The sequence below is a fragment of the Schistocerca gregaria genome, chromosome 4, assembly GCF_023897955.1.
Source record: "Schistocerca gregaria isolate iqSchGreg1 chromosome 4, iqSchGreg1.2, whole genome shotgun sequence".
Lineage (NCBI taxonomy): Eukaryota > Metazoa > Arthropoda > Insecta > Orthoptera > Acrididae > Schistocerca > Schistocerca gregaria.
The window spans coordinates 668,604,231-668,631,226 of NC_064923.1; the positions used below are offsets into that span (position 1 = coordinate 668,604,231).

Sequence of the window (26,996 nt, forward strand, 5' to 3'; positions counted from 1 at the left end):
AATGTACTGATACATGGGTTTCTATTTGAAGGGTACCAGCAGTACACACACATCAAAAAAGGTTTTGCATCACCCTGGTTCCCAGAACTCCTGAAGATAGACGTTGACTGTGGATATTGTATCACCGACACAGTCCCTTTGACTGTTCAGAGATATCACTAAACCTGCCCAAAGATGTAAACAACCATGCATGAGCAGTGTCTATTAGACAGAAGGAGTCTGACAGCCAATCAGTTCCAGTCATTCCACCAGGAAGGAGGTAAACAACCTGTGTTGTCTGCAGTCTAACCATGCCTAGATGCTCAATACCATGGTTCGATCGCATCCGCATTGTTATTTTGTGCCAGGAAGGGCTCTCAACAAGGGAAGTGTCCAGGCATCTCGGAGTGAACGAAAGTGATGTTGTTTGGACATGGAGGAGATACAGAGAGACAGGAACTGTCAATGACATGCCTCACTCAGGCTGCCCAAGGCTACTACAGCAGTGGATGACTGCTACCTACAGATTATGGCTCGAAGGAATCCTGACAGCAATGCCACAATGTTGAATAATGCTTTTCATGCAGCCACAGGATGTCATGTTAAGGCTCAAACTGTGTGCAATAGGCTCCACAATGCATAACTTCATTCCCGAAACCCATGGTGAGGTCCATCTTTGCAATCACAACACCCTGCAGCACAGTACAGATGGGTCCAACAACCAATGCATGTTGCATATCCCTTTTACCAGACAATCATCGGAGACAACCTGGTCAGGCTGAATGCCTTAGATGCTCTGTCCAGTGAGTGCAGCAAGGCGGAGTTGCCTGCTGTTTTGGGGTGGCATTATGTGGGTCCGACGTACACCGCTGTTGGTCATGGAAGGCACCGTAGTGGTTGTGCAGTACATGAATGCCATTCTCCAACTGACAGTGCCTTGATGAATTTGAGGATAGTATGCCATGATAAATACAGGCATACATCAATGCAAGAGGATGTGCTACTGGACATCAAAGGTACCAGTGTGTACAACAATCTGCGCCACTATCTCTGAAGCTTTCACTGTATGGTGGTACAACATGCAATTTGTGCTTTTCATGAGTAATAAAAATGGTGGACATGATGTTTATTTTGATCTGTATTCCAGTTTTCTGTACAGGTTCCGGAACTCTCAGAACCTAGGTCATGCAAAACTTTTTTTGATGTATGTATTTATTTATATTTATTGGTGATGGTATATATATGTAGCCACAATACTGGAAAGTCCTATGAAGGAATACAAATAATGGAAGGAAAAGTATTGCCAATCACTGCGAAGTTCAGGTGCTGAATGTTTGACAGACACATAAACAAAGTTAAATTCATTGTTAACTATCTGGAAACTATTATCATTGCAACAATCTTGCCATTCATGTGCATGTGTGTGCTTTTGTTAATCAGTTAGCTCTGAGAGGGATGTCTATCTGGTTTACATGCTTGTCAACCACTCAAAACCTTAACTACTTGGTGGGTGGTTAACCTCCTTCCATTATTTATAATCTGTATTTGTGTTAAAATATAGGGATGAATCATTATAGTATGTACAGCTTATTACCCACTTACATAACACCAGGAAAACCTAAGATGTGTGAACCACTCTAGAAATGCACACTGCAGTATTCAAGACTTATGACAGCATACTGAGGAACCTACCACAGGTTTAGAAAAGTAGTGACAATTGATATCCACATGGTCACATAGCTGAATGTGCAGTACATGAACTCCCAAGACAAAGGGCTGAGCCAGAACCTGTTTGGCTCTGTATATCATTAACAACCATTGATTTGATGTGCCTAATCAGAGTGAGTGTGTTTTTCTGGCAAGTTCTCACACCTGCCTATTCATATACTTAGTTAATTCCTCATTTCCACTACAGAAAGACTACAAAATAGGTTTAAAAATGTGATTTTCAGACAATTTTCCATACCATCTTGGGTAAATGGAGTTGTAACAAAAATGGCATATGATAAGACAAAATAATAACTGTGAAATACAGGATGAGAGAGTGTCCATCATGTAGGGCTCTCAAAACACGAGTAACACCAGGAAATATGAAACTTGTCATTGGCGACTATTGCATTCATTACCACACTCTAAAAAAAATTAATAAATTGCACCATGAAGTACTTAACCAAATGGGATTGAAATCAGTAGATGTGATGTGTATGTATGGACAAACAAACAACTGCAATTTCAGAAAAATTGCATAGTTTATTCAGAAGAAAGAGCTTTGCAAATTGAGTCAGTAACACACTGGTCCACCTCTGGTCCTTATGAAAGCAGGCACTTAGCTTGGCATTGATTGATGGAGTTGTTGGATGTCCCCCTGAGGGATATGGTGCCATATTCTGTCTAACTGGCACACTAGATCATCAAAATCCCAAGCTCGTTGAGGACCCTCCCCATAATACTCCAAACATTTTCATCTGGGGACAGATGTAGTGACCTTGCTGGCCAATTAAGGATATGTTGAGCACAAAGACAAGCAGTAGCAACTCTCATCTCATTTGGGCAGCCATTATCTTACTGAAATGTAAGCTCAGGATGGCTTGTCATGAAGGGCAACAAAATGGGTTGTAGAATATCCTCGATGTATCACTGTGCTGTAAGGGCGCCGTGGCTGACAACCAAAGGGACTCTGCTAAGAAAATGCATGGCACTCCAGATCAACACTTGGGGTTCCCGACCCATATGGTGGCCGATAGTCAGGTTGGTATCCCACCACTGTTCAGAGCATCTCCAGACAAGTCCTTGCTGGCCATCAGGGCTCAGATTGAAGCAGTACTCATCAATGAAATCAGTTCTACTCCAGTTAATAAGATTCAAAGTCAAATATGTGTCTGGAGACACCCTGGACAGCAGTCAGATACCGATCCTGACTGTCACCCACCATACAAATCGACAACCAGTAGTGAGGGTCTAGTATGCTATTTCATTTCATAGCAGGACTACTTCGGTTGTCATCCTTGGCACGTTTACAGCACAGTGGTATGTTGATGATATTCTGTGCCCTATTTTGTTGCCCTCCATGGCAAGCCATCCTGGGCTTACATTTCAGCAACATAATGCCCACCCATACATAGTGAGAGTTTCTACTGCTTGTCTTCATACTTGCCAGAACCTACTTTGGCACGTAAAGTTGCCAGATCTCTCCCCAACTAAGAATGTTTGGTGCATTATGAGCAGAGCCCTCCAATTGTTTCAGGATTTTGACCATCTAATGTGCCAATTACCCAGGATTTGGATCCATATCTCTTTGGAGAACATGCAATAGCTCTATCAATTAGTGCCAAGCCAAATAACTGTTTTCATAAGAACCAAAGGTGGAAAAACACATTATTGATTTGCTCAGTTTGTGAAGCTCTTTCTCTTGTCTGTACATGTACACCACATCTATTGTTATCTGACCCATTCAGGTAATTCCTTCATGGCCATATGCTGACATGAAGACTCTGGTGCCAAGAGATTTTATTGGTAGTGATGTCAATGTTACTATCTTATGTGTTTCATTTTAAAGATTTACATTTAAAAGACTGATGGAGCAAAAATGTGACATATTATTAACATTGCATCACTTCCTGATAAAAATTGTTCATTTGAATAAATAATGTATCCAACTTTGTATCATTATTTTCTCAAACATTTCTCTATCCCTCAAAGGTTTAGTGTTTTGAGGCCTTATACTCAGTGTTGGAAAGGAGTAACTGGAAAAATCCCTTTCTAGTGCACAAAGGAAAGTCTGAGCACATATGACATGTTTATTAATGCAGCTCCATACATGTGTAGTACGTATGATATGAAGTGGCACATTTATTGGATGTAGGAAACAGATATTGAATGGTCAGTCACAAAAGTAAGTTACAATCTTTATACAGTAGCCAGTATACAGAATTTAATCTAGGATGGCACTGAATAATTATGGGTCCTTCTTTTTCATGTTTCATTGGGGTGAATTGTGGCTTAATTTGAAACACCATGGCCTGAGAAATTTGCACATGAGCTTACCTGGGAAGTTTCAGGCATAGCATCTAACACGACTGCTAATAATAGGGAGAATCTGCATCGTGACACAGCTATTTCCCATGCAGTTTAACACTATAACTCCTTCATTTGTATAACATGATCCACAGATACTACCACAGGAAAGATGATCAGAGATATGGAACAAGTCAAAATGCATAAATAATGCATATGAACATAATATAGTTTTATACTATTCCATTTCTCCATGGGTATAACAACAGCAAATAGAAATTATGATGATCTTTAACACCCATATTCATGTAGATTACTGGTACTTTATTATTTAAGTTTAGATCATGTTCTAAACTCCTTGTGCTATAGGCAGAGCATTTAAAAAATTAACTTTTTCTTCTGTTTCTTACAAAAAATTTCAGTCCATTCACTCACATCTACAAAAAACACATATCCAAGGACGCCTGAAGAAACTGGCTGATAGAAGCAACATTGACTGGTCTACAGCTGAAGCATTAGCATTTGGGTCTTTATTATATCAAGGTAAGATATTACTGCTACTGGCCAAAAGCTTGGGTGTTTAGTAATATTTTTGTTGTGCCTATATGCGACTAAACATCTCTGCTATATATTGAGTATCAGTTTTCCATTTGATAATACTGTCATTGTTTCATCCTGGATTTTCCATTATTTGATTTTAAGGTATCACTGCTTTGTTTTGCCATGTCAGTCGTACTTAATAATATTTATTTTTAATCTGTTTAATGCATTGGTTTAGATCAAGTTTTTTAAAAGAAATAAAGTTATGTTTGAAACAATCACTGGAAGAAATGTTCCTCTGTTAAAGCACAAGGTCCAACATAGTGAAACAATTGAATGGATTAATGAAAAATAGACTTATGAGCTACTTAAATAAATATAATCTTCTCTGCAAGGAACAGCATAGTTCCAACCGGATAGAGGCACTGAAACCACAGTAACTCAGTTTACAAAAATTGTTCTTGAATCAGTAGACAAGGACAGTTGTGTAACTGGATTTTTCCTAGAACTATAGAAGGCCATTGATACCATCAATCATGACATTCTTGCACACAAGTTGGAGTCTCTGGGAATCAGGGGATTGGTAAATAAGTGCTTCAAGTCATACCTACATAACAGAGCATAGAGAGTAGAAATTTCATATAGCACATCCAAGTATGTGATAAATCACTTATCTGACCCACAGTATGTTAATATAGGAGTCCCATAAGGAAGTGTTCTGGGCCCAAAATTTTTCTTAAATTATATTAATGATTTCACGCAATGTGTGAAGTGTGGAGAAAAAGTACTTTTTGCTGATGACAGTAATATACTGATTACCAACAAGACACCTGACCTGCTATTGGAAAAAGCCAGTGAAGCACTAGCAGATGTTTACATATGGTCAACAGTGAACAGAGTAACTCTCAACATTAAGAAAACAAACAGCACATACTTTAGAACAAACAGGAAGCACAAGTCCATAAATTTATAATGACACAACACTTCAATAACAGATGTAACTAACAGTAAATTCCTAGGGCTGCACATTGACAGCCAATTAAAATTGAATGAACATGTCATGATTATCTCAAAGAGGGTCTCCACAGCATGCTACATGCTTAGAGTTCTTGCATCAGTATGCTCTGACATCTGTGTAAGGTCAGCTTACTTTGGTTATGTGCATGCCATCCTTAGCTACAGAATAATCTTTTGGGGAAATAGTACCCAGAATCTACAAACCGTTTTCAGATTACAAAAGAGAGCTGTAAGAATAATGACAAAATGAAATAAATGGTCTCATTGCAAAGAATTATTTAAAAACCTGGGCATTCTGACTGTTCCTTGTGAGTTATTTTTCAGACCATAATGTATATCAGAAAAAATCTTGACAATTATGGCTTGAATAACATTATTTGTGATCATAACACAAGGCTGAGCCATTGCCTCCATTTAAATAGAAAAAATAAGCTAAAACCTCAGAACAGTCTTGATTATCAAGGCATGATAATCTATAATAAGCTGCCACAGAATATAAAAGAAGTTAGCAGTACGTATTCTTTTAAAGAAACTGTAAAACTGTTGTTGCAAGAGCATTGTTTCTACGCTTTTGATGAGTATCTTAAACAAAAACCAAAGAATTGTTGGGAACACCTAGGATAAGTTATACTTAACATCATTTTTTTCCATTCATGTCTATTTATTTATGCCTATGTATTGATGTCTGCTAGTTCCATATCAACACACCTAGTATATTTATTTAAACAATATAAATTATCTTTTTTCATTTATGTAATATGTATGCAGGGGTTTGTATTTATGTATGTTAGTTCTACATCAAAATATCTATGCTTATTAAACAATGTAAATGGCATTTGTTAAGAAAATAGACTTCATACCATAATTTGTACATTCACTGACGACATCCATGCAATGTATATTGTCTAAGGATGGATAAATAAATAAATTACAGGTACTTGGATCCTGATTATCATACACTGCTCAACAGAAAGACTTTGAAAGAACTAGGTCTCTTTATCTGACATTTCAAGAACAGTATTTTCTCCAAAATATTTGAATCAGTTGAAGAAAAATTTTTTAAAGCATTGAAGGTAAACAGTCTACTGTTTCTTCCTGTCAGATCACAGAAGTTAAGTGCTGCCTGGCTGGGCTAGCACTTGGATGGATGACCATCCGGTCTTCCGAGCACTGTTGGCAAGCGGGGTGCACTCAGCTCTTGTGAGGTAAACTGAGAAGCTACTTGATTGAGAAATATTGGCTCCTGTCTTGGAAACTGACATACGGCCAGGAGAGCGGTGTGCTGACCACATGCCCCTCCATATTGGCATACAGTGACACCTGTGGGAGGAGGACAACACGACAGCCGGTCGGTACTATTGGACCTTCCTGGCCTGTTTGGGAGCAGTTCAGTTCTAGTTTTAGCAAGGGTAAAAACTGTATATCTCCTGGGATTAAAGTATCTTGTACAAATAACAGAGCTCTACCTAATTCAGAGGAGAAATGTGGTCTACAGTTGAAACTTCATCACCACCAGTGTTGTAAATCCTTCCAGCCTGTTATTAAAAAAGCGAAATATAAGTTACACATTAAAAAGATTTTCCATGGACAAAGAAAGAACAGTTTGACATATTAATTAAACAACAAACAAACTAAATAGTGATCCAAATTAAACTAATTGCCCAGAATATAAATCTGGCAGAAATGGTGACACATTATGAACTTTGGTCACCAGATTCAGTGATTACTTCCTCGCAGTGGCACAGATAGTGCACCCAGTAATAAACTATCAAATATAGCTGCATTAGATTTACATTCGAACCATCAACAAGCATGTTTCATAAACACAATTCCTAAGGAGATTGCAAAATTTATCATGTCACTAAAAAACAATTATTCTGCTGACTATGAAGATGTTTCTAGCAGAATACTAAAATCTTGTGTTGACTTTGTGGGTACCTGACCATCAATAATGCATATCTGAGGTAATAAGAATCTTTGGTCAGTGGTTGAGCTTCCATTATGGGGTGGTGGGTAAAAATTATTTTCACTGGTATTTAGTTTATAAGTTGAAATGTTTCGTATTCTTGTACAATTTTTGGATACCACAACCCTTGACAAGTGCCTAGAAACTATTTGTAAGGTCAGAAAGCAATGGAGAATATGCTGTTCATTGTCTACAGTCCACAGGTCCAATATTTAGCTCTGTTGTTGTTGTGGTCTTCAGTCCTGAGACTGGTTTGTGTGCAGCTCTCCATGCTACCCTATCCTGTGCAAGCTTCTTCATCTCCCAGTACTTACTGCAGCCTATATCCTTCTGAATCTGTTTAGTGTATTCATCTCTTGGTCTCCCTCTACAATTTTTACCCTCCACGCTGCCCTCCAATGCTAAATTTGTGATCCCTTGATGAATCAGAACATGTCCTACCAACCAGTCCCTTCTTCTTGTCAAGTCGTGCTGCAAACTCCTCTTCTCCCCAATTCTATTCAGTACCTCCTCATTAGTTATGTGATCTACCCATCTAATCTTCAGCATTCTTCTGCAACACCACATTTCGAAAGCTTCTATTCTCTTTTTGTCTAAACTATTTTATCGTCCATGTTTCACTTCCATGCATGGCTACACACCATAAAAATACTTTGAGATACGACTTCCTGACACTTAAATCTATACTCGATGTTAACAAATTTCTCTTCTTGAGAAATGCTTTCCTTGCCATTACCACTATACATTTTATATCTTCTCTACTTCGACCATCATCAGTTATTTTGCTCCCCAAATAGCAAAACTCCTTTACTACTTTAAGTGTCTCATTTAGTAATCTAATTCCCTCAGTGTCACCAGACTTAATTCGACTACATTCCTTTATCCTCATTTTGCTTTTGTCGATGTTCATCTTATATCCCCCTTCAAGACACTGTCCATTCTGTTCAACTGATCTTTCAAGTCCTTGCTGTCTCTGATAGAATTACAATGTCATTGGAGAACCTCAAAGTTTTTATTTCTTCTCCATGGATTTTAATACCTACCCCGAATTTTTCTTTTGTTTCCTTTACTGCTTGCTCAATATACAGATTGAATAACATTGGGGAGAGGCTACAACCCTGTCTCACTCCCTTCCCAACCACTGCTTCCCTTTGATGCCCCTCGACTCTTATAACTGCCATCTGGTTTCTGTACAAATTGTAAATAGCCTTTTGCTCCCTGTATTTTACCCCTGCCACCTTTAGAATTTGAAAGAGAGTATTCCAGTCAACATTGTCAAAAGCTTTCTCTAAGTCTACAAGTGCTAGAAACGTAGGTTTGCCTTTCCTTAATCTTTCTTCTAAGATAAGTCGTAAGGTCAGTACTGCCTCACGCGTTCCAATATTTCTACGGAATCCAACTGATCTTCCCCGAGGTTGGCTTCTACCAGTTTTTCCATTCGTCTGTAAAGAATTCATGTTAGTATTTTGCAGCTGTGACTTATTAAACTGATAGTTCGGTAATTTTCACATCTGTCAACACCTGCTTTCTTTGGGATTGGAAAATACACTCCAAGGAATGTTTATGAGCAAAGTAATTTTTTTATATATATTGACCCCTGCAAAGGTAAATCTCCCCTTAAGGATTTTGATTTGATTTGATTTGATTTTTTATTGGTCCAGTTTTATCATATAGCACAAACTGTACAATTGATATTGGACAGGTCAAAGAGAAGTTACAATAATACATAGTATTAGCAATTAAAATTAGGTACCTACTACAATTAATTTTTTTTACTTATTCACAAATTCTCTGACAGAATAGAAACAGTACTTAATTAGAAATGCCTTTAGTTTAGCTTTAAATATTGGATGAGTAGTATTTTTTATTTCCTCTGGTATCTTATTGTGTAGTATTACACCAATGTTAATTATGCTCCTCTGATAGGTGGTTGTTCTGTGATATTTTTGATGTATATTTTATTCCCTTCTGGTACTATAGTTGTGTACACTTTTGTTCTGTAGCAGTTTGCCTGTTTTCAGGAGGTAGTCCTTAGTGAACAAGATAGTTTCATAAATGAATAAACTTGGAACATTTAGAGCACCAAGCTCAGTAAAATGTGATTTACAGGACTCCATCTTTTTAAGGCCACAAATTATTCTTAAAACTCTTTCTTGCATTCTAAAAACCTTTACACTGTGAGTTGAGTATCCCCAGAAAATGATCCCATATCGGATTAGTGAGTGGGACTGTGCATAGTATGCCTGCAGTACTGTTGTTTCTGGACTGGATCCAGTGAGCAATATGCTGGTGTCATCGGCAAATAGGATAGTTTTTGTGGGACTCATATATTCAACAAGTCGTCCACATAAATCAAGAAGAGTAGTGGACCTAGGAATGAGCCCTGTGGTACACCATATTTTATTGGTAATTGCCTAGAAAGAAAGGAGTTGTTTCTTGTTTTAATCATTTTATTGAATTCATACTGAAGTGATACTTTCTGCCTGCGGTTTTTTAGGTATGAACACAACCAGCTATGTGCTACACCTCTTACTCCTCATCTTTCTAATTTTTCATCAGAATGTTGTGGTCCAGGACGTCGAAGGCTTTTGATAGATCTAGAAAAATACCTGCAGCTAATTTATGTTGATCAAGGGATTTTAAAATGCAGTCTATGAATTCGAAAATTGCTGTCTCTGTAGATTTAGACTTTCTAAAAACATGTTGTTGTACTGTAAGAGGTGCATATTTATTTATGAAACTTAAAAGCCTGTCATAGAAGAGTTTTTCTAGAATTTTTGAGAAGGAACTTAACTGTGACACGGGTCAGTAGTTTGATATTTTTTCAGAAGAACCTTTTTTTTAGCCGTGGTGAAACTTTTGCTATTTTAAAATATCTGGGAATACACCAGTTTTTAAAGAGAGGTTGAAAATTTTTGCCAAGGGGTTTGCTATGTGGTGAGCACATGCTTTTAATATGAAATCAGGTACTGTTCGACCATTGTATTTAGCTCACTGACACTAAAATAAAAAGTTCTAACACTCTGTGAATAAAGTAAAGGAGTCAAGAGCCATGACAATAAATAAAGGTCTGCTGACATTTAACTGTTCAATATATTGTGTCTAAATTTCACATGCACAAGTATCAGTTTTGAAAATTGTGAAAGCTTGTCTTATCATACTTAGCATAATTCAGAGACAATTTCTTCTCTTTGTTCCTGATTATGTAAAGTTAATTGCTTACCTTAAAGTGGAGAATAATCTTGGACATTTGCCACACCGTTTTGCATAATATAGCAGGTGGTACACAAAACAGAACACCAAATGACATGCTTTTCAGATAAGTTCTTAATTCAAGTACGTTTACTTTTACACTGTTGCACAAGATACATATGATATATCATTTGACTGGAACAAAAGAATGTCAGTCATCCTCAAAGCCATCTGAGGCTTGAGTGGCCTCTATCACATACAAAATAATGGTACATTCTGTAGCAGAGTTTAGCACCTTCCAGTACGATTGACAATGATCAAATAAGCTCCCAGCTGTAGACACCACTTTCTTTATACAGGGTGTACATAAAGCCCGGGAACACTTTCAATTATTTATTCCACAAGTACTGAACATTGTATATGTGTCATATATATTGCATTTTAAGGAGAAACTCTGAAAGTTTTTTTACAAGCATTTGATATGTGAACCATGAGTGACCCAGAAGATGTCAATATGGTAATCGAATTATTTGCCATACACATCCCAGCATGGCATCATCAACTGTGGCAGTCACTTCCTGTATTCTCTCTTGGAGCTCTGCTACATCACATGGTAAAGGCGGTACATACACCAGATCTTTAATGTGTTCCCACTGAAAAAAGTAACACGGAATGAGATCTGGTGATCAGGGAGGCCATTTTATTAAGCAGCTCTCCCCTTCTGTAGTATGGCCTATTCATCGATGCAGCTGCTCCATGTTCAGGTACCCATGAACTTCATAACGAAAATGGGGTAGAGCCGAAAGATGAAGGGAGAGTCCATTTGCATTTGAGGCATCAGCCATTGCTGCAACATCTCCAAGTAGGAATATACAGTGACAGTGCTCTCAGCGAAGAAGAATGGCCATACTGCGTTTGACGTGACAAGGCACAAATAATATTTACCTTTGGCGAATCACGCTCAGATTCAATGCAATCGTGTGGATGCTTTGTACTCGAGATTCCTTGTTGGTGGCTCCTTACTGTATTTGGTTCTAAATATCCATTGAACAGCTGTAGTACACTTGTTTTTGTTGAACTCCAACACACAGAAGGCTTTCTCTACACCTGAACTCACCATGTTTGTGATTAGCACAAACTATTGGCAAATTTCCAAACTATGCTGTGGCAGTATAAATGAAAAAAAAAAAAAGAACTTCAAAATGACATATGTTTGATATCTGGACAATTTTTGGTTCTAGTGCAATAAATAATTGAAAGTGTTCGCAGACTTTATGTACACCCTGTATATGCTCAGTGTGGATGGCAAAGAAAACACTTGTTCCAAAACTACTTCCATCATTGGCAGCAGTGCTCAATCAACACTTTTTATGACTATCATATTATTTGTGTTGTTGTTAGTTGAAGACTAATAATGGTTCCAATTTTTCTCTAAGTAAATTGTTATTTATGTTGTATAAAATTATTGACCCCGTAACTCTTAAATTTTGAACTCTAGAATTTTTTATTTGGAACCGAGGGCCAATGGTGGCCTCTGAACTGCCCCTTGTTTTAATTTCTACACCTTTGTAAAATTACAATATTTTTCCTGAAACTTGGTACAGCTTCATTATTTCTTATTATAAATAGAATGGTCACAGTGGCCATCTGTATTTTGTAACTTAATAATGAAGATTAGTTAACCTAATTTATTTTTAAATTTTTTTTGTATGAAAACTGTTTTTTTTTCTTAATAATCAAAAGGTGAATGAGGCAGCTTCCAGACAGAAGTAGAACTTTGTAACTATAATATTTTGTGTCTATAAAGTTATCAAAAAAGTAGAGTAATTCAAATGGGTTAGCGTCTTAAAATTTTCTGCCATAAGTTTTTTCTGATAAACTGCATCTGATTCCAAAATGAGATCTTTCTAACTTTAATATTATGCACCTCTTGGAATTTAACAAAAAGTAGATTTTCGAAGCAACTGCTTAGTGAACTATGCAGAGATTCACAATATTTGACCTTTTCATAGTCTTACACAATCTTGCCATGTTTTGAAGCAATAGTTAAGCATTTAATTCTGTAGAATTTTATGCTACAATCTCTTTGTTAGCAGCTTGTGGCATATGCTAGGTTCTATTGTCCTGATCTTGGCCAAGTGATGAGGAAAAATCAGTCCTTCATGCACCTCTCCATGCATGCTTGCTTTCTTGTAGCATGAGAAGAGTATCTCTGATGTTATGAGTCTGGTGTGTGCTATTATAGCATGTACACACATCTTGTATCTCCATATTAAGCAATATATTGTGTATGATTTCCATTCATCTGCTCTCTGTATTTCACTATAAACATTCCAACCAAGAATTCACACAGTGGTGAGTCCACAGGAGCAACGGCAGCTACTATAACTTAATCAGTGTACTTCATCTGATTGCTTTCACTACAACAATGGGGTCATACTACAGTTGCTGCTCTTTTGAACAACAGGTATGAGAGAGTCATTATCTTGGTGATCCACATAATTTTGTATGTTACATGGACCAGTCTATGTTATGTGTGAAACTGAAAAGTGACTTTCTTACATACTATGGACTACAACAATTATGCATGTGTGCACCAAGAATGTGACCTGGCTCACAGACTTTTTGCAATCCTGCAGCAACAGCAGTACACAGATATACTAGACATGATGACCACCACGAATACATTCTCTGCATGGCAAACTGCCATACCCACTAGCAGTCAATGCAATCCATGTGGTTGCATACACTGATGACAGTGATATTATTAACCTCCACCACAAGGCCATTGACCTTCAGCCATCCCAACTCCATCCACACCAAACAGTAACATATTAATTATAATATTGTATTAGGTACCGAAAGCTGGTTGAAACCAGACGTAAAAAGAAGTGAAATTTTGAACTTGGATTGGATAATGTTTAGGAAGGATAGGACTGATGCTATGGGAATTGGTGTGTTCATTGCAGTTAAAAGCTGTTTAAATGCAGTTGAGATCAATACTGGGTCAGACTGTGAAATGGTCTGAATAAGGGTGTCAATCAGACAATGATTGATCATTGTGTTAGGATGTTTTTATAGACCACCAGCATCCACAACAAATGTTGCAGAACATTTCAGGGAAAGTCTTGAGTACATAGGAAATAAATATCCATTAGTTATAGGTGGAGACTTTAATCTGGCATCCAGTGACTGGGAAAATTATATGTTTATCACAGGGGGCAGAAGCAAAGACTTGTGTGAAGTTATTCTAGGAGCACTCTCAACTTACAACCTTGAGCAGTCGGTTAGAAAACCAACTCAAGATGGGAATGTATTAGATATCTTGGCAACAAACGGACTTGATCTTTTTGAGGAAGTTAATCTAGAAGAAGGTATTAGTGACCATAATGTTGTTATGGCTTCTATGTCAGTGGAAGTTGCAAAAAAACCAAAGAAACTGTAGAGTTTTCTTGTTTGGGACAGCAAATAAAAGTGTCATTAGTGAATATCTTCATTGTCAGCTCCAAGCAATCACTGCGGGACTCAAAGATATTGAGCATCTTTGGTCGGAATTTAGAGGTATTGTCTATCATGTGCTAGAGAAGTATGTGCCTAGTAAAATATAGGGGAGGGAAAGGATCCACCTTGGTGCAACAAATATATTAGGAAGTTAGTTGCTGAGAAAGCACAGAATTTTGCACAGTCTTTTTAAACGTAGTCACTGCCATGTTGACAAACAGAAATTATGCGAAATGAAAGCAGCTGTCAGAAGGACAATGAGAGATTCCTTTAACAAATTTGCAAGCAATATTTTATCTGCAAATTCTAAAAATAACACCAAAAAATTTTGGTCATACATAAAATCTATGAGTGCTACAAATAATTGAATACCTTCTGTTGCTGACAGTATGGATAATGTAACTGATGATATTAAGCAGAAAGCCGAAATTCTAAACCTAGCTTTGAAAAACTCATTTATGGTAGAGGACTGCAGCACCATTCCCCCTTTCTATTATCGAACAAACACAAGGATAGCTGACATAGTGTTTAGTGTATCTGGGATTGTAAAACAGTTAAGATCCTTAGATGCCAGGAAGGCATCTGGCCCAGACGATATCACCGTAAGATTATATGTTGACTATGCTACAAATATAGCACCGTTCTTATCCATCATGTATCAGAGATCATTGGAACAGTGGAAAGTTCCATGGGACTGGAAGAAGGCCCAGATGATAGCAATCTATAAAAAGGGTAGAGAATTGGATGCACAAAATTACTGGGCAATTTCGCTGACATTGATTTGTTGAAGAATCATGAAGCGTATTTTGTATTCAGCCATAATGACCTTTCTAGACTCTGAGAAGCTCATCTTTAGAAACCAGCACAGTTTTAGGAAACAGCAGTCATGTGAGATACAGCTGGCCCTCTTTGTGCATGATATACAACAGGCTCTAGATACCAGCTCCCAGGTTGATGTCATATTTCTTGAGTTTCAAAATGCGTTCAACTCAGTTCTGCACTGTCACTTGCTCCAAAAAGTGCATGTTTATGGTCTATCTGTTGACATATGTGGTTGGATAGAAAGTTTCCTAACAGACAGGGAGCAGTATATCATCCTGAACAGGGTGACTTCAACAGAAAAAAGCATAACTTCAGGTGTGCCCCAGGGCAGCATAATAGGTCCGCTGCTTTTTATGATTTACATAAACAATCTGTTTGATGGTATCGACAGCAGAATTCATCTGTTTGCGATGATGCTGTAGCCTACAGGAAAGTAGTATCACATGAAAGTTGTGAACGAATCAATGAGGATTTGCAGAAAATTAATGTGTGGTGTAATGACTGGCAGCTATCTCTTAATATTAGTAAGTGTAATCTAATGCATATATCAATGCAAAAATCCCCATTAATGTATGAGTACAAAATAAATGCCCAATCTTTGGAAGCAGTAACATCCATCAAGTATCTGCATGTATCTATTTGAAATGATCTCAAATGGAATGATCAGGTTATACAAGTAATCGGTAAGGGAAACTCTAGATTCCAACTTATTGGTAGAATCCTGAAGTGAGGCAGTCCTTCAACAAATGAAATAGCTTACAATACGTTAGTTCATCCAGTCTTAGAGTATTGTTCGTCTGTATAATACCCTTACCACTTGGGTCTGATTCAAGAGATGGAGAAGGTCCAAAGATGAGCAGCAAGATTCATGACTGGTACATTTACCCGTCATGAGAGAGTTACAAATCTCATAGAAAGTTTGAAATGGGACACACTTGCACATAGACGGCATGCTAAACGGAAGGGGCTGCTCACTAAATTCTGAAATCCTGTCTTCACCGAGGATGTAGAGTACATATTATTACCACCAACTTTCAAATCATGCAATGATCACCATTCAAAGATAAGCGAAATTAGAGCTCATACTGAGGGGTTCAGACAGTTGTTTTTCCCTCGCGCGATCTGCAAGTGGAACAGAAGGGTGTGAAAAGGACTTTGGCACAAATTGTGCCCTCCACCAAACACCACTTGATGGCTAGTGGAGTATATATGTATATGTAGATGTAGATGTAGATGTAACATTCCACACACAGGCAGGTCATCACAACCAAGTCTGTGTTGACTCTACTCTTGCTTCAGTGACGAGCAACTGTTCCACGCCATGCAACCACCACGACATAAGAGACAATCCAAATTGCAGCACACAGTGGCAACACTCATAGTTCAAACAAATGGACCAAACTAGGTTTGTCCCAACTCTAAGTGACAATTGTGGACTCTCCATGACATATTAATCAACAAATCTATATTTTCCTCATAAGGAGCAAACAGTAAGAATATTGTGTTTATTAGATAACAAGAAATTTTTGTAGAGGCCTCTTTAAGGATTGCCCAGTTCTTATACTCACTCCACAGTGCATTTACTAATGGTTTTTGTTGCCAACAGTAAAAATCGGTTACAGCTGAACTGCAGTCTTAATAATTTCAATGTTGTTGTTGTTGTCTTCAGTCCTGAGACTGATTTGATGCAGCTCTCCATGCTACTCTATCCTGTGCAAGCTTCTTTATCTCCCAGTACCTACTGCAACCTACATCCTTCTGAATCTGCTTAGTGTACTCATTTCTCGGTCTCCCTCTACGATTTTTACCCTCCATGCTGCCCTCTAATGCTAAATTTGTGATCCCTTGATGCCTCAAAACATGTCCTACCAACCGATACCTTTTTCTAGTCAAGTTGTGCCACAAACTTCTCTTCTCCCCAATCCTATTCAATACCTCCTCATTAGTTACGTGATCTATCCACCTTATCTTCAGTATTCTTCTGTAGCACCACATTTCGAAAGCTACTATTCTCTTCTTGTCCAAACTAGTTATCGTCCATGTTTCACTTCCATACATGGCTACGCTCCAAACAAATACTTTCAGAAACGACTTCCTGATACATAAATCTATATTCGATGTTAACAAATTTCCCTTCTTCAGAAACGCTTTCCTTGCCATTGCCAGTCTACATTTTATATCCTCTCTACTTCGACCATCATCAGTTATTTTACTTCCTAAATAGCAAAACTCCTTTACTACTTTAAGTGTCTCATTTTCTAATCTAATTCCCTCAGCATCACCCGATTTAATTTGACTACATTCCATTATCCTCGTTTTGCTTTTGTTGATGTTCATCTTATATCCTCCTTTCAAGACACTGTCCATTCCGTTCAACTGATCTTCCAAGTCCTTTGCCGTCTCTGACAGAATTACAATGTCATCGGCGAACCTCAAAGTTTTTACTTCGTCTCCATGAATTTTAATACCTACTCCAAATTATTCTTTTGTTTCCTTTACTCCTTTACTGCTTGCTCAATATACAGATTTAATAACATCAGGGAGAGGCTACAACCCTGTCTCACTCCTTTCCCAACCACTGCTTCCCTTTGATGCCCCTCGACTCTTATGACTGCCATCTGGTTTCTGTACAAATTTTAAATAGCCTTTCGCTCCCTGTATTTTACCCCTGCCACCTTTAGAATTTGAAAAAGAGTATTCCAGTCAACATTGTCAAAACCTTTCTCTAAGTCTACAAATGCTAGAAACGTAGGTTTGCCTTTCCTTAATCTTTCTTCTAAGATAAGTCGTAAGGTCAGTATTGCCTCACATGTTCCAACATTTCTACGGAATCCAAACTGATCCTCCCCGAGGTCCACATCTACCAGTTTTTCCATTCGTTTGTAAAGAATTCACGTTAGTATTTTGCAGCTGTGTCTTATTAAACTGATAGTTCGGTAATTTTCACATCTGTCAACACCTGGTTTCTTTGGGATTGGAATTATCATATTCTTCTTGAAGACTGAGGGTATTTCACCTGTCTCATACATCTTGCTCACCAGCTGGTAGAGTTTTGTCATGACTGGCTCTCCCAAGGCCGTCAGTAGTTCTAATGGAATGTTGTCTACTCTGGGGGCCTTGTTTCGACTCAGGTCTTTCAGTGCTCTGTCAAACTCTTCACGCAGTATCGTATCTCCCATTTCATATGCATCTACCTCCTCTTCCATTTCCATAATATTGTCCTCAAGTACATCACCCTTGTATAAACCTTCTATATACTCCTTTCACCTTTCTGCCTTCCCTTCTTTGCTTAGAACTGGGTTGCCATCTGAGCTCTTGATATTCATACACGTGGTTCTCTTCTCTCCAAAGGTCTCTTTAATTTTCCTGTAGGCAGTATTTATCTTACCCCTAGTGAGATAAGCTTCTACATCCTTACATTTGTCCTCTAGCCATCCCTGCTTAGCCATTTTGCACTTCCTGTTGATCTCATTTTTGAGACGTTTGTGTTCCTTTTTGCCTGCTTTACTTACTTCATTTTTGTATTTCCTCCTTTCATAAATTACGTTTAGTATCTCTTCTGTTACCCAAGGATTTCTACTAGCCCTTGTCTTTTTACCTACTTGATCCTCTGCTGCCTTCACTATTTCATTCCCGAAAGCTATCCATTCTTCTTCTACTGTATTTCTTTCCCCCATTCCTGTCAATTGTTCCCTTATGCTCTCCCTGAAACTCTGTACAACCTCTGGTTCTTTCAGTTTATCCAGGTCCCATCTCCTTAAACTCCCACCTTTTTGCAGTTTCTTCAGTTTTAATCTACAGTTCATAATCAATATATTGTGGTCAGAGTCCACATCTGCCCCTGGAAATGTCTTACAATTTAAAACCTGGTTCCTAAATCTTTGTCTTACCATTATATAATCTATATGAAACTTGTCAGTATCTCCAGGCTTCTTCCATGTATACAACCTTCTTTCATGATTATTAAACCAAGTGTTACCTATGATTAAGTTGTGCTCTGTGCAAAATTCTATCAAGCGGCTTCCTCTTTCATTTCTTAGCCCCAATCCATATCCACCTACTATGTTTCCTTCTCTCCCTTTTCCTACACTCGAATTCCAGTCTCCCATGACTATTAAATTTTCGTCACCCTTCACTATCTGAATAATTTCTTTTATTTCATCATACATTTCTTCAATTTCTTCGTCATCTTCAGAGCTAGTTGACATATAAACATGTACTACTGTAGTAGGTGTGGGCTTCGTATCTATCTTGGCCACAATAATGCATTCACTATGCTGTTTGTAGTAGCTTACCTGCATTCCTATTTTCCTATTCATTATTAAACGTACTCCTGCATTCCCCTATTTGATTTTGTGTTTATAACCCTGTAGTCACCTGACCAGAAGTCTTGTTCCTTGTAATTTCAATACAAGACCCAAAAAAGTCCATGTAGACTTGTCTAGGATTTTGAGTGAAGTCATATAATATGGGGCAAAGGCAATGAATGAACCTCCATCCAACATAAAGTGAGAAATTAGAAATCACAACCAATTAAAAAAAATAATCATACCTCATGAACAACTGTATTCACATATTTAACAATGGGAAATACAGCATTATTATGAATACTTGCACTTACTACATAGTTAACAGAAATTTTCAGTCCTCGAGTCCAGATATTCAGATGATATATGCAAAGAATATATTATTAAAAGGACAGATTACTGCTCACCAAAATAGAGGAGACAGCTTCAAGTAAACACTGCCGTATATCTGGACTTTCGGCCAAAAGACATTCTTCTGAAGTAGAAAACATATGCACATTCCCACAAGCACAGCTCACACATGCATGGCTACAGTCTCTGGCCACTACATAGTAAGTATCAGTGTTCATTCTAAATCTGAATAACAATTACTTACATACTGTAATGATGACTTTGTATTTACAGATGTATTTAACTATGCTTTTTGAAAAATGGTGATATAATCTGATAAATAATAGGTTACTAATGGAAGATAAACATCAGTTACTTAATATAACTAGATTAGTGGCAACTTTTGTTTTAATTCACTACGAACTGGCATAAGCACAAACAACATTGGCCAGTATAGTGATCATTTATTGTAAGTATGGTGTACAAATTAGGTTTCTGTAATTTAGTTGCTTTTTGGTAATACACACCTTGGGTCATTCTGCAATACTGAAGGGTCTCCTTATTTATGGGATCTATGGGACATGATGAATGAATGAATGAGATGTATAAAACATGAAATGGAAGTGGAAAAAATTTATGATTAAAGGAGACTGTTATAACCTTTAATCACAATAATTGCGTGGATTTCACACTCTCTCTTAGAAACAATAGCTGATCACATGATTACAACTCAGTCTCTCATATTCGACTGCCATACCATGACATGCGGCCGGCGCCGTTTGTAGCTAGGTGGCGCTCCCGCGCTCAGCCGATTTGCGGAGCGCCTCTATCGCCGTTTGTGCATACTGTCGTGGTGGCACTGTTAAATGTCATGGCACTATCACAACACTTTCCCCCCTTTGAAAAAAAAACACTCACTTCCTTGGAGACATGGACAGCGCGGAGACATCCATGGCCTCTTGTGATGCCCCGAGGAGATCCCGCGCAGAGACACGAGAGTATGGTCGAAAATGTCCAGGACGGAAGCTCGTGCATGGAACGTGCCTCCTGGATGAGATGATGGGTGAAAACTCCGGAGCCGCATCCATAGGTGTCATGGACCTGGGAGTGTGCGCCAGCGAGATGGGTCCCGGAGAAGGCGGCGTCGCGACTGGGGCCGGTTCCGGCATACACGGAAGCGGCAGCGACGTCGGCTGCATCAACTCGGACGGTAGATCGGCAGCAGCAAGAGGACTGGCATCTCAGGCTGGTGGAGGCAAAGGATGGGGCGGTGGCACCGGCGTGGCCACCAGTCATGGGCGCATCTGGTCGTAATGGCGAACAACCGTGCCGTCGCCCGTACGGATTTCACAAAGCTGGCAGCCGCGAAGAGACTTGACCACCCCTGGAATCCATTTAGGGCGAGATCCATACCCTTGTGCCCACACGTCGGCGCCCTCCGAGTATTTTCCCGCACTAGGGGACACAGTACAAGGCCTGACAGGGTGAAGCAGGTGCAGTAGAGTGCGAGGTTGGCGGCCATGCAAGAGTTCAGCAGGGCTGCGATCACCCAGAGGCGTGAAGCGATAAGAACTCAGAAATTGCAGCAGGGCGTCATCTGTGGAAAAATCACTAAGGAATTTTTTCATCTGGCATTTGAAAGTGCGGACAAGACGCTCGACCTCCCCATTCGATTGCGGATGGAAGGGAGGTGCTGTAACATGATGAATCTCTTGGCCAGTACAAAAATCACGGAAGGCCTGCGAAGAGAACTGAAGGCCATTGTCCGTAATGATCGTGGATGGAAGACCTTCTAGCGCAAAGATTTTGGACAAAGCCAGCGTCGTCGCCGCAGTGGTGGGCGACTGACATCTAACAACAAACCGAAACTTCGAGAAGGCGTCAATCAACAGTAGCCAATAAGTACTGAGGAAGGGGCCAGCAAAGTCGGCATGCACCCGTTCCCATGGCTGAGCTGGATATCACGCCACGGAGAGGGCATTGTACGCGGTGCCGCCAGTTGTTGAGCACACTGGCCACACGCAGCAACCATATGGGCGATATCTGAATCAATACCGGGCCAATAAACGTGCCTGCGGGCCAGGGACTTGGTCCGATAAATACCCCAATGGCCTTCGTGCAACAGTTGGAGAACATCTTTGCGAAGAGAGGCTGGCACCACGACCCGTGGAGATGCGCCATCTGTGGCCAGAAGAACAACACCATCGCGAACAGACAGACAAAGGCGCAAGGCATGGTAGTTGTGAAGTGGATCCGATGCCCGGCCCTTGGTCCTGTCCAGCCAACCTCGTTGAACAAAACCGATCACCCGACGCAGGACCGGGTCCCGCACAGTAGACGACGCGACCTGCGAACCTGTAAGTGGAAAGCCCTCGACCGCACGACATTCTTCCTCATCAATGTGGAAACAGAGGAGTTCATCACGATCGAAAACAGGGTCGGGGCCCATCGGCAATCGCGACAATGCATCAGCGTTGGCGTGCTGGACCGTGAGGCGATAGTGAATCTCATAATGAAAATGAGACAAGTATAAGGCCCAATGTTGCAGGCGGTCAGCTGCTTTATCCGGAAGTGACGCCGATGAGCTGAACAGAGAGACCAGCGGTTTGTGGTCGGTGATGAGGTGAAACTTAGAACCATACAAAAAACGCTGAACTTTTTTAGAGCATAAATGATAGCGAGCACCTCCTTTTCGATTTGAGAGTAACGCCATTGAGCCTCGTTGAGGGTCTTGGAAGCATAGGCGATGGGTCGTTCTGACTCATCCTCATACCGATGGGCGAGAACAGCCCCTAGGCCATACTGTGACGCATCAGTTGCCAGAACCAAGTGCTGACCCGGATGGAATGTGGCAAGACAAGGCGCCGACTGCAAATGAGCCTTCAGGCGGACAAAAGCCTGCTCACCCCCGTTGGACCAACAGAAGGGGACGTTTTTGCATAACAGCTGATGCAGAGGATAAGCTACCGCCGCAGCAGATGGAATGAATTTGTGATAGTAAGCAATCTTGCCTAGAAATGCCTGAAGTTCTTTGACCGTAGACGGCCGGGGTAGGGCGTTAATGGTCGCAACGTGCTGGTGGAGAGGACGTATACCCTCACGGGACAAGTGGAAACCAAGATACTCAATGGAGGGTTGGAAGAACTGTGACTTGTCCAGATTGCACCTCAACCCAGCCGAATGCAAAACCCGAAACAGTGAACGTAAATTACGAAGGTGCTCCTCAGTGGAGGCTCCCGTGACAACAATGTCATCCAGATAGTTTATGCAGCTGGGAACGGACGCTGTGAGCTGTTCCAAAAACCGTTGAAAAATGGCCGGTGTGCTAGCGACGCCAAATGGTAATCACTGGTACTGGTACAACCCACAAGGAGTGTTGATAATGAGAAATTCCTTGGAAGTGGCGTCCAACGGCAACTGATGGTACGCCTCTGATAAGTCAAGTTTGGAAAAGAACTGGCCCCCAGCGAGCTTGGTAAACAACTCCTCAGGACGGGGAAGAGGATAAGTGTCAATGAGGCTCTGAGCGTTGACAGTGGCTTTCAAGTAACCACACAATCGCAGACTCCCATTTGGTTTAGAAACCACCATAATCGGCGATGCCCATTCGCTGGAGGTAACCAGAAGGAGAATCCCTGAAGCTGTTAACCTGTCCAGCTCATCCTTGACAGGTGCACGCAACGCCACCGCTATAGGGCGTGCCCGGAAAAACTTAGGGCGAGCCATAGGTTTAAGAGTAATGTGGGCTTCAAAATCCTTGGCACAACCCAGACCAGCAGAGAACACAGACGAAAATTCAGAACACAATCCATCCAGCTGTTGATACGGAATATCCTCAGATATGAGGTGCACATCATCATCAATGGAGAACCCGAGCAACTGGAAAGCATCGTAACCGAACAGGTTTTCAGTGCCCGCATGATCCACCACATAAAACGTGAGGGGCTGAACAACAGATTTGTAGGCAGTGGAAGCATCAAACTGGCCCATGATAGGAATTTTCTGTTTATTATAAGTCCTCAGATTTCGCGTAACTGGAGACAAAGGAGGGGAGCCCAACGCCAAATACGTGCGAGAATTAATGAGAGTTACTGCAGGGCCAGTGTCCACTTGCATGCGGACGTCTTTATTCAGAACATGAACAGTAACAAACAACTTATTTGTTTGAGAAAGCACACAGCGAACATCCATGTCTGACGCCTCGTCCTCGTTGACAGGAACTTTATGGGACTGACACACAGAAGCAATGTGGCCTTTTTTCCTACATGAATTACACGTGGCCCAACGTTTTGGACATGCTGCCCTGTCGTGCTGTATGAAACAACGGGGGCAAGAAGGAAGTGTGGAAGGAACTGGCTTCTGGGGTTGCTGGTTTTGCTGCGAGCGTTGCGGCCCAACGCGACGTTTTTGACGCGAGTGAACCGCCGCCACATCGTTGTTCTCCTGTGAAACAGGCAAATTGCCCATGTCGAGAGTTGACTGTACAGTGCCTACATCACACCACGTGTTGATTTGTGTGCCAGCAGCATGAGACACTTCAAAGGATTGAGTGATGCTTAGAACTTCCGCCAACGACGGGTTTGGCAGTTGGAGGGCACGTTGCCGAACTTCTTTATCAGGAGCAAGCCGTAGAATAGCATCCCTAACCATTGAGTCACCATAAGACTCGTGATGTGTGTCTGTGACAAACTGACATTTCCTACTCAGACTGTGTAGTTCCGCCGCCCAAGCCCGGTAAGATTGATGGGGCTGTTTACGACACCGGTAGAACGCCACGCGGGCGGCAACGACGTGGGTGTTTTTTCGATAATAGTCAGACAATAAGTCACACATTTCTTGGAAGGACAGGGAGGCAGGTTCCCGCAGAGGGGCTAACTGAGAGAGCAGCTGATAGACTCGAGGGGAAATCCAAGATAGAAATAACGACTTACACATAGGAGCGTCGACAACGCCGAAAGCCAAGAAGTGTTGCCGCAAACGCTTCTCATAAGCCTCCCAGTCTTCAGCGGCCTCGTTGTAAGGAGGGAATGGAGGCGGAGAAGAGGAAGACAGACAATGAGTAAGCGACGTCGACAACGCCTGAATCGCTGCCGTCAGCTGTGTTTGTTGAGCCTGAATAGTAGCCGTCAGCTGTGTTTGTTGTTCAATGAGCACTTGCATAAGCTGTTCCATGTCTGCCCCATCACGAACACGCAAATCCACAACGCAGTGAAAATATCCCATCCTCATCGCCAAAAAGTGTTATAACCTTTAATCACAATAATTGCATGGATTTCACACTCTCTCAGAGAAACAATAGCTGATCACATGATTACAACTCAGTCTCTCGTATTCGACTGCCGTGCCGTGACATGCGGCCGGCGCCGTTCGTAGCTAGGTGGCGCTCCCGCGCTCAGCCGATTTGCAGAGCGCCGCTATCGCCGTTTGTGCGTACTGTTGTGGCGGCACTGTTAAATGTCGTGGCACTATCACAACAGAAACCAATAACCGAATGGAAGAAACTTAGAGTACACGTACAGGTACACACACACACACACACACACACACACACACACACACACACACAAGTAAATAAATAAATAAACAAATAATCCTTTAAAGGGATAGAGTATATACACACACACACACACACACACACACACACACACACACACACACACACACACAGAGTGGAGTGGTGGGGCTGGCACTATTTACAAAATATTCATTGAGAGTATCCCAGTAAATAGGGCACTGTTTTCTTTATTGAATATATTAATAACATTCCTGGCTACTTTACATTTATTTTTTTTGCTGTGGACCCATGATAGTGATAATTTTATCCAGTATATACTGGCACTTGGTGGTGAATCCGTAATTTATAGGGGTGGTTTGAAAAGTTCTCATAACGGAATAGAATAAAAGTACTTACAGCACTGAAACATTTTTTATTTCTCAATGTAGTATCCTTGTAGATTAATGCACTTGGTCCAATGATGTTCCAGTGTCTTGATCCCATCTCGAAAATGAACTTCCTCCAGGCCTGCAAAATAGTCATCAACTCCAGCTATCAATTCTCTGTTTGAAGTGAATCTTCATCCACCAAGAAAAATTTTCAGTTTTAGGAAGAGATGGAAGTCTGATGGAGCCATATCAGGTGAATAAGGCAGCTGTGGCAACAATTCATACCTTAGTTCGTGTAATTTTGCCATGGCGACGGCAAATGAGTCCGGGTGCACGTCAAGAGTCATGGCACCCATCTTGCAGACAATTTTTTCATTTCTAATTCTTCAGTTAAAATGTGATATACCCTTTCAGATGACATCTGGCAAGTGTGAGAAATTTCATGCACTTTCAATGGATGACCCTCCATGACCAATTTTTGCACTTCTGCAGTGATTTGTGGAGTAGTGACACATCTTGGCTGAACACTGCGCAGATCATCATCTAAGCTCTATTGACCACATTTAAATTCATTTGTCCACTTGGCAATGGTTGAATATGAAGGAGCAGAGTCCGCCAGTGTATTCTGGAAATCGGCATGATTGCCCTCTACTCTTATACCTTTCCTTATGAAGTACTTAATCACTGCTCAAATCTCGATTTTTTCCCATCTTCGCAAATCACTACGCGGGAACAACAACAGAGCCACGTCACCACCCCACCTCCCTTCCAAGTGTACTGACATGGCATGTGTTTACAGGCAACAATCCAATGACTATCATGTGAACAACTTGTTGCGACAGCACTGACCTCTTGTGGTCATTCCGAGAACTTTTTGAACCACCCTCATACATTTTTGTTTGTCTTTATTCTGAGTGTTGGTATAATTGGCACACCTAATGCATTTTCCATGCTGTAGTGTGACACTCATTTCTTCCTCAATTAAACAATAAATAAGAAGAATTCTTCCACAAGAGTATACCTCCATTTGATTACCCTGTATGTGCAGTTACACTCATGCAATTCCACAAAGAAATGCTTAGCTATCAACCATGATCATAATATCCTCCTTCCATATCTGCTTGTCTCTCTGAAAGTTGCAGGGGCTCCCCATGCACTAACAAAATGTAGGTGGACACTGTATAGTTTTAATTTTCTCTAGTGTAGTATAATATTGTAAATAAAATAGAAAGAAACTTCCCCATGGGAAAAATATATTAAAAACAAAGATTCCAAGACTTACCAAGCGGGAAAGCGCCGGCAGACAGGCACATGAACAAAACACACAAAAGGCCTTTAAAGGCCTTTAAATATGTCTGCTTGTGTCTGTGTATGTGCGGATGGATATGTGTGTGTGTGTGTGTGCGAGTGTACACCTGTCCTTTTTTTCCCCTAAGGGAAGTCTT

The 26,996-nt window shown here is 40.4% G+C and overlaps 1 protein-coding gene across 1 annotated transcript in view; it reads left to right on the forward strand.

Moving 5' to 3' along the window:
- LOC126268186 (probable 2-oxoglutarate dehydrogenase E1 component DHKTD1 homolog, mitochondrial) overlaps positions 1-26,996 on the forward strand; it is a 328,733-nt gene that overhangs the window by 227,439 nt on the left and 74,298 nt on the right. Inside the window, exon 12 of the mRNA XM_049973793.1 lies at positions 4,416-4,536. Coding sequence (XP_049829750.1) covers positions 4,416-4,536 — 121 coding nt within the window. The remainder of the gene's footprint in view (positions 1-4,415; positions 4,537-26,996) is intronic.